The sequence below is a fragment of the Lissotriton helveticus genome, chromosome 10, assembly GCF_964261635.1.
Source record: "Lissotriton helveticus chromosome 10, aLisHel1.1, whole genome shotgun sequence".
In the NCBI taxonomy this organism is placed as follows: Eukaryota; Metazoa; Chordata; class Amphibia; order Caudata; family Salamandridae; genus Lissotriton; species Lissotriton helveticus.
The window spans coordinates 342,438,767-342,450,804 of record NC_136071.1 but is presented as its reverse complement, the minus strand read 5'-3'; the positions used below and the strand labels follow the sequence as shown (position 1 = coordinate 342,450,804).

At 42.9% G+C, this 12,038-nt stretch overlaps 1 protein-coding gene across 31 annotated transcripts in view; it reads right to left on the bottom strand.

The window, feature by feature from the left end:
- The window catches only part of MAP4 (microtubule associated protein 4), a 1,839,191-nt gene that overhangs the window by 436,027 nt on the left and 1,391,126 nt on the right, over positions 1-12,038 (bottom strand). For 30 of the 31 annotated variants that reach the window (XM_078662502.1, XM_078662520.1, XM_078662498.1 and 27 more), the window contains one exon: positions 3,190-3,426. The exons of the other annotated variant lie outside the window; for it this stretch is intronic. In XM_078662502.1, the coding sequence (XP_078518628.1) occupies positions 3,190-3,426 (237 nt within the window). The remainder of the gene's footprint in view (positions 1-3,189; positions 3,427-12,038) is intronic. 31 annotated transcript variants of the gene reach the window in all.

Genomic DNA, 12,038 nt, shown 5'->3' with positions numbered 1-12,038 from the left:
AATGTTGATTAAAATTGAAAGCACAAAGATCAATCTACTCAACATTGAGGGTTTAGATGGAGATAATCTCTACCTCAAACTATGAGATCAGTGTCTTGATGAAGAATGTTTTGACAGCGAAGGGCTGGACTTTGGATGGAACAGTACCAAATGCTCTAATGCCAATAGTTTGTAATTTCTCCTATGACGTTGAGGTGTCTATGTTTGTGCTGTCGTCACCCCTGGAAAAGGGATCAACTTTAATGATGAAATGTACAATGTCAATCTGGAGGTGTGAGATTGGCTTGAATATATGTGATAGTGAAGTGGCTTCTTCCTCGATCTTCCTCTGCGAGACTCTACATAGACTATGGTCTCAGTGGAAGAGACACTTTATCTAGTCACCCTGAGTTGCGTTTTCTTCTTCTGCGACTTGTGCCACTTTGGATAGCTTTCTGCAGAATTCCCAACCTTTGATCTAAGGTGAAGGTGTTAAACAGACCACACAAATTATGTGGATCGAATGCAGAACTCTTCCTCCCACAGGGGCAGCACTTCAGAAACAATGAAGACATAACTCCACAATTCACCATTAAAAATTAAAAATGAAGGTAGATTTTCAGACAACTAAATAAAATAAAATGAAGGCAAACAGTTTTGAAAACAGAGGTAAAACCCTCTAAGAATAGGGATTAAAAATACCTAAACAGTGATATGAGATCCTCTATCTGTGATCTGGAACAAAAATAATTGAATCGGTTGGGCATTTGCGAGTACAAGGCATACTGAGATATGGAATCAACTGGTTTCTTAAAGGGACAGTGCATATTGTCACATCTCTGTGCATTAAGCCTATCAGGCAGATTTATTCCATCATGTACTTTCATTGGAGAGGAGTTGGCCTAATGGCTAGGGCGGTCGACCTCGAATCTGGGGAACTGGATTCGAGTCTGGGCAATGACGCTGAACATCCTGTGATTCTGGGCAAATCACTTGATCGCCCTGTGCCTAACAAAAATGAATGTGTCCTCATGTAACCCAACTGGTGCTATGTAAAGCGATCTGAAACCCGATACTTTTTGGTCAAGTTTGCGCTGTATAAAAATCTGTTTAAAAAAAAAAGAATCAGAATTTAGAGCTTTGGTTCACTTGAGGCCTAATGTTGCCTTATATAATATTGCAAATTAAAGTTAAAATTCAAAACAAAATGTAGCCTTTAAGGCTGTTATCTGCATTTGATAAAATGCTAGTATTTCACCTCCAATGGATATCTGTAAAGGGTAAATAGAAATTCAAGTGTTCAGGGGTCTCTGCCTTCAAGTGGGAACATTTTAGATTTAAAACCAGTAGTGAAGATCTTAAGAGGCAGAACCTAACATTATTTGAATCATCATCATCATCCTGCTAACCCTGTTAGGGCTGTTCTGGATAAAACACACAGACCTACTTTAGCCATCTCTGGAATAGCGTTGCATCCAGTTTCAGAAAAACAAATCTGTTCTCCCTGACAATAAGTCGAGCAGTGCTTAGTTTTTTCAGAGTGAGTAGACTATGGACAGCTTAATCTTTCTAGTAAGGTAAAGAAGGAGCAAAAGTTATCAAAAAGTACTCTGCCAGACACCTTTGTGGAAGGAGTTGGGAGTGTCAGCTTGGTGCAATTGGCTGGATACCCTTTACCTGTACAGTGGTTGATATACTAGCGTGATTAATTTTCTCATTCAAAGAACTTGAGCAAATGCCTTTAGTTTTCTGCTGGAGTTTGCCCTTCCTGGAGACTACTTGTCTGCTATATAGTACCCAGGGCTACTGAAAACTACGTAACTCAGAAATCAAAACCTGACAACGAAGAACCAGCTTCAAGCTGGGACCAGAGTCTGATTCTACTCCCAATAAAGATAAGTATCCAATAAACCTAGGTCACATTATTAATTCCTACTATGAATACAACTGTCTTTACTGAAACTGATCCGAGAGTACAATAAGTAAATTGCATGCTTCATTAAACCCGTTTTATATTCAGATATTCTTACTCTGTGCCAGATTTTCAATTGAAACATGCCTCTATTTGGAGAGGTTTCTAACCTCCGCAGAGTAAACATCATACATTTAATGTGATGGGCGTTTTCATGTTAATGGAGGCAAAGAAATTTGAATGTAATTGAGACTAACTTCTCTGCTGGCCAGGATCTGTAGTTTAAAGAATTACCTCTGACATCGCTCAGCTAATTGAGCATATTTTTAAATGATGTGATTCGAGTAACTACTTCCCACAAGATAGAAGGGCTCATACAGAAAAGGACAAAGTCACTTAATTAACATGAATGAAACCGGACATTATGTTGACAACTATGGGGATTGCTATCCGTCTCCACGTGGCTTCAGCAGACTGTGGCCCTATGTTCCACGTCTACTGTACCTACAGCATCCATCTGTGATGGGTACTTCAAAACCTGCTATTCAAGAGATTCGATCAGCAAGAAAAAAAAACACACTGAAAAATAATTCTTTACTTACCACACTTCAATTAGAGTTTTTCCATGATGGGCATTCACTAGTGACTGACACAACCAACTTGCATTCCTCTAAGCTTTATGTTGACTGGCCCACCTTAGGGAAGTAAAGCCTGAAATTGAGGTAGGGCAGTATGGTGTGGCAAATGGAAGGTCCTATACAGAGTAAGCCTTGGGCTACTTCATATAATATTTTGGTTCTATTATTATTTTAAAGAGTCCTAGGATTTACCCAAGGAGGGAGATTAGATTTAAGAGCAGTTACATGATCAATACTTGGCTTGGGAAGGAGAGTCGTTAACTTGGTGTCTTGCTGTGTTCTTTTACATTTCCAAGATAGCTTAATTTGTTATGCACCAGATTAGCTTGCACCTACTTGAATTACATTAAAAACTGTTGCATTTTATTGTACTTGTCACAGCATGCATATTTGTTTCGACTGCATATTCCCTAATTTTGACCAATCACTGCAATTAATATATCAGCATACGTCTATTATTCTTCAGGGGCAATGGACCAAGGCCTATTCACAAATCACAGCCGTACCCACAGAACCCTTTCATCTCTTCAATACCACAACATTTAATATCTATAAAATTCAGATTTATGAAGGTAGCTTTGTCCTCTACGTTGTTGAGTGCAAAAGCTAATTAGTCTGTTTGAGCAATTGTCTGATAATGGACAAACACTACTCTCTTACCTTTGGTTTCATCTCCTTGGGCGAGAAGGTGGAAGACCGAGGCGTGGAAGTATCCTTGGGTGTTAAGTTGGAGGACCGTGCAGAGCTGGACGCAGGCCGTTTGGGAGTGGAAGAAGCAACTGGAGCAAGGCTACCTGTTTTTTTGTCTGGGGGAGGCGTAGAGTGCTTGGGGGTCGTGGTGGATGCTGATCTGCCTTTGGCAGCTGCAGGCTTGGCTGAGGCAGCGACTGCTGACGCCTTTAATTATCCACAAGCAACACCCAAGAACGCACAGGCACACACAACAGAAAGAAACGCACACAACAAAAAGAAAAGAAATAACATTTGAATGCAACTGAAATCCCAGAATATGTTCTAGGGCAACTGAAAAGGGAATATTCTGTTTTCTGAGTTAAGTAGCAAAAATAGGAGAACAGGAAAGAGAAGGGGTAAGATAATTATTGCTTTTATAGTGCAGCACTAGGCATCACATATACATCAAAACAGAACAATTTAAAGGAACACAAACTGAATATTTCTCTATACTGCACTGGTTACTCCTACCTCAGTTAAACAAGCATTGGCAATTCCCAGTTTTGTTTCCCATTCTGCTCTAGGATAGAATTAAAGGGGAATACTATCCATTTAAAAAAAAATAAAACATCAGAGATACTTAATGGCATATTGACTGCAGAAGTGATATTTGTAGGGAAAGGGAGCAGCTTGCCAGATATTTTTAAATATCACCCCTAAAATCTCCCATCTTTCTCTGGGTGCTGAATCATAGGGCTTCTTAAAATTCCTTTGAGACATATGCTTGGTCTGTCAATCAGGGATCACCCAACGTAAAGGGACGGGGACATTATCTGATTGATTAAAGTTCCTGCAAGCAGCTCTGGAAACACAAAACGCCAGCATCAGACAGCTAGTACAAGGGACTGCATTTCAAACCTGTATTCGGTTTTAAGTAATAAGAACCTCATTTAAGTACAGGCTTACTACCAGTGTTGAGGCTTAGTAACGATGCAAATGCCAAGCATTATAAACCTTCAACCCAATGATTGTCCTTTTTCATTAAAAAAATGTTATTAGCATTTTCATCCAAGCAACAAAATACCAAGATCAACAAGCAGGATAGACAATCCATTTTCATCCGGATTCACATTCCCAATATTAACCTTTCTTATGAATGCCAGACATTAGACATTCGCTTAGTCTGATCTTGGGACCTCACCCCTACTGTGTACCAAGACTATTCTCGATGGAGACCATTCAACCACTTGCCTTGTATTATACGATGTTTTGTGGGGCATTCTCTTGCCTTGTATACTTTTGTTAAAAGCGGCATGAAAATTAATGGCTCTGAACTAGTCATGCAATGACGGAGCTGCTAGCACCTTCCATGTACAGACAATTTCCCTATGGGAGACCCTGAAGCCCAAGACTACCAGCTTTTGCTGTGGCCAGCCACATCCTGCTCAGAAGTTATCCCCAATAGTGCCACCATAAGGCTACATGGGATCTGCCCCCCAACCACCTGAACTAGGGCACTGCGTATTCTGTGCCAATATGCTTGAAGCTTTGGATATCCTTATACCACATGGGACAAAGTACTAGAATTATGTTCATACCTAGGATAATTCTGGGAGTAGCTTCTACTTATTTTCTGTATATGTTCTGGCATGAAGCAGACTTGATGGGAAAAGCGAATATTGGATAAGAGGGAGCCTAGCCAGCATCACCATCTCTATGGCAACAATCTTTGCTTCCAGCCACTTCTTCTCCTCCTCCTGCTCCAAGAGACCCAGGCCGGGCTTGCATCTCTCCCTTAACTGTAATATTGGATCTGGGATGTTAACTAGGGCAGTACAGTCTACATCGGGCGATTTTCCCCCCATGCGTTCAATTAAGAGTTTGCATTTAAGGCGGTTGTATTCAGGGACCGTGAATAGATGGTCTTTGGCGGTATCGAGAGCATGCCTAATCTGTAAATTCCTCTTGGAGTTACTTACATGTTTTTATATTTGAAGAAGCCCACACACCCTACACTCTGGATATTCCAATGTTGTTCCATCCAGAAAAGCCAGAAGTTGAGGCACTGCCAGAAGCCATTACCCGGGCCAAAGCGGATTCTCCCCTATTATACTGCCATGCCATTTAATGTTCCACATGGCTTGGTGCAATCAATGGGTATCTCAGAGATGAAGAGCAGGGACCTGAATTCCTTTTCGTCATAAAATAGGACAGAAGACAAAGGAGTACCAGATCCTCTATTTCCAATATAACCACTGGATCAGCTTTATCAACATACATCCAATCACTGTTCAGGAATAGTTGTGCAGTTTAATAGCGCTGAAGATCTGAAAACCCCAGACCCCAATTAGAGTTTTTCCATGATGGGCATTCACTTGTGACTGACACAACCAACTTGCATTCCTCTAAGCTTTATGTTGACTGGCCCAACTTAGAGAAGTAAAGCCAGAAATTGAGGTAGGGCAGTATGGTGTGGCAAATGGTGGGTCCTATGCTGCGTAAGCCTTGGGCATACTTCATATAATCTTTTGGATCTGTTATCATTTTAAAGAGTCCTACTTGGCTTGGGAAGGAAAGTCATTACTTGGTGTCTTGCTGGGTTCTTTACCTTTCCAAGATAGCTTAATTTGTTATGCACCAGATTTGCCTCCAGCATTACGTTTTGTATATTGAAGCCAGTATAGCTGCTTTAGAGAATTTTAGTATGCAGTGATTATCTGAAGGCCTCCAGGCATCGGCTGGAGATCTTGCAAGTAGACTGGACCATGATCCCTTCAAGCTCCGCTATCTTATAATTTACTGCCAGGCATTCAGACACTTCTACTTTCTTTTGTTGAGCTGCAAAATAAATAATATCCTCCCTAATGACTAGCGTCATAGCCTACCATAGGGAAGCTTCTGACATGACTGAGCTCTTATTGCAAGTAAACAAATGGTCCAGTTCTTCTTGGAGAAACTCGTCTAATTTTTCATCCGAAAGTTGCCAGGAGTTAACCTTCCATTGTATCCAGTCCCCCCCAACGTCCTATCGATAGTTCAATTGGGGAGGGGTCAAATAAGCATCTTGGGATTATCTGAATCAAAGATATTCTGCCATCCTGTACCCCACACTTCTAAAAGTGAAACATGTCGTCCATTAAGAAAAGCAGAAATTACCAACCTAACTGCAAGAGGGTCGACGGGAATGCCACAATATCGCTCCTGCCCTTAAATCCCCCGGACACAGCAACCGCATATAGCACTATATCAGGACCGGGGAAGCAGGAGTTAATACCACCTGCTTCTCCTTGCCTTCAGGGATGTCCCAACCAATCGAGACACGGAGGGGCGGGGTCACGCCCACTAAAATCAGAACCGGAGAACCAGGGAGGCGTGTCGTGGTGCTCGGAGGAAAGGGAGGAACAGGAAGATGCTGTGCTACAGGAAGACGCCGTGCTACAAGAGCAATACCGAGAGCGGAGCTTCGTGAGTGACGGGAAGGATACCACAGAGGGTTCCAACCTTCAGGACCAGGAAGGAGACGGAGGACTCGATTCCTAGACTGAGGAGTGGTGGACGCCCCCCGGAGGACGCTGGAGAGTCGCCGCAGCTCAGGAGAGCTGCGGCTGATGCGGTACGTGACTTGGGAGGGAGTAACGGGGAGGGTCGGCGGGGAGGTTAGATTAAGGGTTCACCAAGTATATTCACTGTTTGTGTGTGGGTCACCCACCGTCTCCTACACCTAACCCCGATTCCTCACGCTATATCATTTTGCCACTTTCGACCTCACCACTGTTGCATGTTGCTTCTGGGTTGACTGGCTGTGCTGGTTCAGAGACGTCTCAAAGTCTTACACAGCACCCTATCAGAGAATCGTATCTCTTTTCTTTTCACGGACACTGTGCTTCTCCCTCATATTCAGTCCATCCCAGTTTTGCCCTTTGTAAATATACGCCGCACCCCTACGAGCTTCTTTAAATGGTAAAGGGTTCTGTCCTGCCAGACCAGTGCAAGGACAAGGTTTATTAACCGCTTCTTTTCTGTATTGCTTCTCTGCCCACTGCGAGCCTCCTGGAACATCATTTCCCCACCCCAAGCAGAAGAACGGCCATGGATCAAAGGAAAGACGACCCAGACATCGTCCAGGAGAGAAGACTATTACAACTCTTCCATATTGACTTATTTTGGTGCTGTAACCTCAAATAAAATAATATCATTGAGCCCGTAATCCGGCCTCCTCGCTTCTTCTTCCGCCCATCCCTCTCACACTAACATAAATCATTTAATAAATAACACATGCTGAAAAGAGATATAGATCAAGGGTAGTGGGCAATCGTTCGAAGACAAAGAGGGTGAAAAGTCTCACTAACGTGCTGGCTGTTTAGCGAACGTCATAGGATTATCACATACATAACCAGTAGAGAAAAGGTCAGAATACAGTCATTAAGAATTGTCCATGGCATCACATAGGGAGCACTCGACCAAGCAGGGACACAACAACTTTTGGCTAGTTTATCTTCAAATTGGTGTTGTTTTCGGTTTCTACTGTGGGAGCCACTCCCAAAGACATGGGCCATGTCTTTCCTGCCCTGAGCCTGTGGGGGGGAGGATCTTTCTTGGATGAAGTCTGGTTGTTGTTAACCAAGCGTACTCAGGAGTATCAAATACCAGAATCCTGTCCTAGTGAATGACCTTGAGGAAAGGAAGAGCAAAATATATTGAAACCGCATGGCACATAGTTTTTGCTTCATCTCCAGAAGATACCAACATTGTTGTGGGACCTTTAGTGTATAGTCTGGAAAAAGCATCATCTGAGCTGAGCCACAAGAGAGATCTGTCTTGCCCTTGGGCCACTCGAAGGCTCCCATCTAGGTCTGTAAACTTGAAAAGCCACACAATCAATGGTCGGGCAGGGTAAGGTAGTTCAATGGATGAGCATTTCGCATTATACATCCATGTGGAGTAATTGAGGTTTTCTTTTGCTTTCTTGAGGCTTGATCTGAATATCCACCAGCAGATTGATTTTCCCTTCCACTATTGCAGTATACCTCGCTCTGCTTTCAGTGTTTTTAACATTTTTATCGATCCAAGGAATTCTCTTTTTATTTGTCTATTAAATCCTTGGGTAACTCAGTTGTAGAACTGCTTCACTTTTGCTATCTGTTTGTTAAGAGAGCTCTTGAATAGATGAATGCCAAGTGCTGATAGGCGAGGTGTTTCCATTGTCTGTAGCTTTATTGTACACTCTACCGGTGGTAGTTGATCTGAAAGGAGAGGTAGTGATTGTGGATCCATACTATGGGGAAGTTTCCAGTTACTGGGACGAGTTACCACACTGCAACTACCACCTGCATACCCTTGCAGGTGATTAGCAGCGCTCTACAAATCTGAGTTAATTGATTGATTCATGGAGGCTGTGTGTTCAGCTGCATTCGTTGTTACAGGTACAAATTAGGAGAAATGGAGGTCCTCTAGTTATGCTGTGATGGATTTCATTTAGGCAAGGTCAGGTTGGTTTATTTATTTTAAAAATTTATAAAGCGCAGCGTATACCCGTGGGTGTCTTGGCGCTATAACTTTGCTGAAAATCCCAGATTGAACATGTATCTACCTTAAAAAGTATTGTCCTGAGCAGTTTATTGGTCAAATAACCAGGTTTTTACCAATTTTCTGAATTGAAGTAGCGAGGGTGCCAATTTTATTTCCTTTGGAAGCGTGTTCCAAAGTTTGGCAGCAGCGTTGGTAAAGCTTCTGTCGCCCCATGTCACCGTCCTAGTGCGTGGCACTACCAATAGATGTCTCTGTTCGGAGCGTAAGGATCTTTTTGGTAAGTAGTAGAAGAGTTTCTGTTTGAGAAATGCTGGTCCAAGACCCTTGAGGGCTTTATAGGTGAGACACAAGGTCTTGAATCTAATGCGATTTCTCACTGTTAACCAGTGGTAGTTCCTTATCGCTTGCTTGGTGGACTGAAACTTAGGAATGCCAGCTAGTAGCCTTGCGGCAGCATTTTGTATAAGCTGCAGTTTGGCCACCACCCGTGCCTGGGCATTTACAAATAATCCATTACAATAATCAAGTGATGAGAGTACTAAGGAACTCACCACTGTTTTCCTAGTACTCTCAGGAAGATAGGGCAGGATTTTTCTAATGATCTTAAGCTTGTAGAAGGCAGACGACGCAACCTGATTGGCATGGTTGGAAAAATTAAGATTGTCGTCGAATATAATTCCTAAATTCCTGACCTTTTGCACAGGTTCTGGGGGGGCTCCGAGTGGGGTCGGCCACCAAAAAGTGGACCACTGCGGCGATAGATTTCCAAAGATCATTACCTCAGTTTTCTCGGAGTTGAGGCGCAAGCAGTTCTCAGACATCCATTCCTTGATGGCAAGCATGCCTTCTTGGAACCTGGCGGCTACCTCCTCACCATCGTTCTTAATTGCGATCACCAATTGGGTGTCGTCGGCGTATGAGGTAAGGCTCATCCGGTAGTTCTTGATCACCCTTGCTAAGTCCGACACATAGATGTTGAAAAGTGTCGGACTTAGGGATGAGCCTTGCGGGACGCCACATGGGAGGGCGAGCTCAGTAGATTGAAATGCGCCCAGTGTCACTGCCTGCGTTCTGTTGGACAGAAATGAAGCCAGAAGCTCCTTGGCCTTTGAGCAAATGCCCATGTCCTCGACACGGTCAATCAGGACAGCATGATTGACCGTGTCGAAGGCCGCCGAGAGATCCAGCAGGACCAGTATAGCTGTTCCTCCTTGGTCCCTGATGGTTCTGATATCATCGGCAGCCTTAATGAGGGCAGTCTCTGTTCCATGAAGTTTCCGGAACCCAAACTGCGACTCATCCAGGAGGTTATTTTGTTCAATATATTCAGCTAGTTGGATGTTCATTGCTTTTTCCACTATTTTAGCCAGATAAGGCAAGCTGGCAATGGGTCTATAGTTTTTGAGAGTTGTTTTATCTAGACCAGTTTTTTTAAGTAGAGGTTTCAGCAGAGTGTTTTTTAACTTATCTGGGAAAATCCCAGATTGGAACATGGCGTTGCAAATAGGAGTAATGACTTTGCTCACCACATCAATTACTGGGATGAAGATTTTAGGGGGGCAGGGATCTAGGGATGAGCCTGTTTTTACCTGTCTCATAAGATCTCCTATTTCCTGATTCGTCATATCCCTGAATCTAGTAAACGAACAGTCCGGGCTATTTTTGGGTGATTTAGGATGTATGCTGATACTTGATGAAGTAACCGAAAATTCTGAATATATGTCGTTTACTTTTGAGAAGAAGAAACCTGCTAGATTATTGCAGAATTCCTGAGAGTGGGGAGGGCTCAGATCTACCACCTTCCCTGCCAGAGTCTTAACTACTTCAAACAGTTGTCGACTCGAATTTTTTGATTTATTAATTTGCTGCTCAAAGTAGTTCTTTTTTTCCTCCTGAATCATTTTTTTATAGATGGTGAGTTCGTCTTTATACTTGGCTTTGCTTATGTTGTCATATGTCTTGCGCCAGGTTCTTTCCTGGTTCCTGCAGATCTGTTTTTGCTTTCTGAGGGTCTCTGAGTACCACGGTGCTGAAGGCACTTTTCTATTTTTAGATATGGTTTTTAGTGGAGCATGCATATCCACCGCATTGCCTACCCAGTTGAGATACTGCCCCACTGCTTCAGTAGGGTCAGACTGAATATTCGGGCAAGTCTTGGACAAGGACGTCTTAAAGGTTTCGTAATCGATGTCCTTCCATACTCTGAATTTATTTTGAAAAGGGGTCTGTTTAGCGGGGTTGGTTCGTTTAAACGGTAGATGACACAAAATGGCATGGTGATCTGTCCATGTGAGAGGCAGAATTTTAGATACCTCCAGCTCACTGATGTTGGAAAAGATAGCGTCCAAGGTATGCCCAGCGTCATGTGTTGGAGCTTTTATGTGCTGGTTTAAACCCAGTGTGTGACATTCTGCTAGTAACGTTTGTGTATCCGCCTCATCTGCCTTATCCAGATGGAAATTTATGTCTCCTAATGCCATAAAGGAATCCTCAATGGCTAGGGGTTCCAACCAGGAGGTGAAGGTGGAAAGAAATTCTGAGCGAGGTCCTGGTGGCCTGTAGATAAGCACTCCCTTAAGGTTGTGTGAAGCATTCAGATTAATGGCAAAGTGGTTGAACCAGAGATTGAGGTCCCCCAGAAAACAGCAATTGTTGTGATTTATTGTGAAAGTGTAGATATGGGGAAGCAGTGAATAAGAATGATTTGTATTTGTTCATGTCAGTATTCAATGGCTGTGGTCATTAATATGCCTTTAAAGAGAAATGCAAAGGGTTGAGGTAAAAGTTGAAGGCAAGTCTTCATGCTCCAGCAGGAGCGACAGTTGTGGTAGGCAGGGTGTGAGTAATATGAGGTAGTAGGATTAAAAAGGTAATATGAAGTATAGGAATAGGAAATCAAGGGTACGCATGTGGGTAGATGTAAGGGAGAGGAAAGACAGAGCAAGGATGACTGAAAAAACGGCAGTCGCAAAGGATTAAAGAGGAAGGCAGTTGCCCGAGGGAGAGTGGTAATTAAATAAGGATGGCCTGATTAAGTGAGGTGCACAGAGTGGAGGATGGGGGTTAAAAGAAAGAAAATGTGAAAGAAATGTATAAATGGCCCTCTGTTAAGATTAGAGAACACAATCTGGCAAAAACATGACTACAAGCACAACACAGCCAGCACAAAGACCATACGAGTGAATTACAGTAACTCGCTTCTAGCATCAAATCACTATTGGGCTCCCTTCAGATCTCAGGGGAGTCTACACCACTAAATTATTTCACTAACCAGAGGATGTTTTCACAACACCCTGCAATCAAAAGCA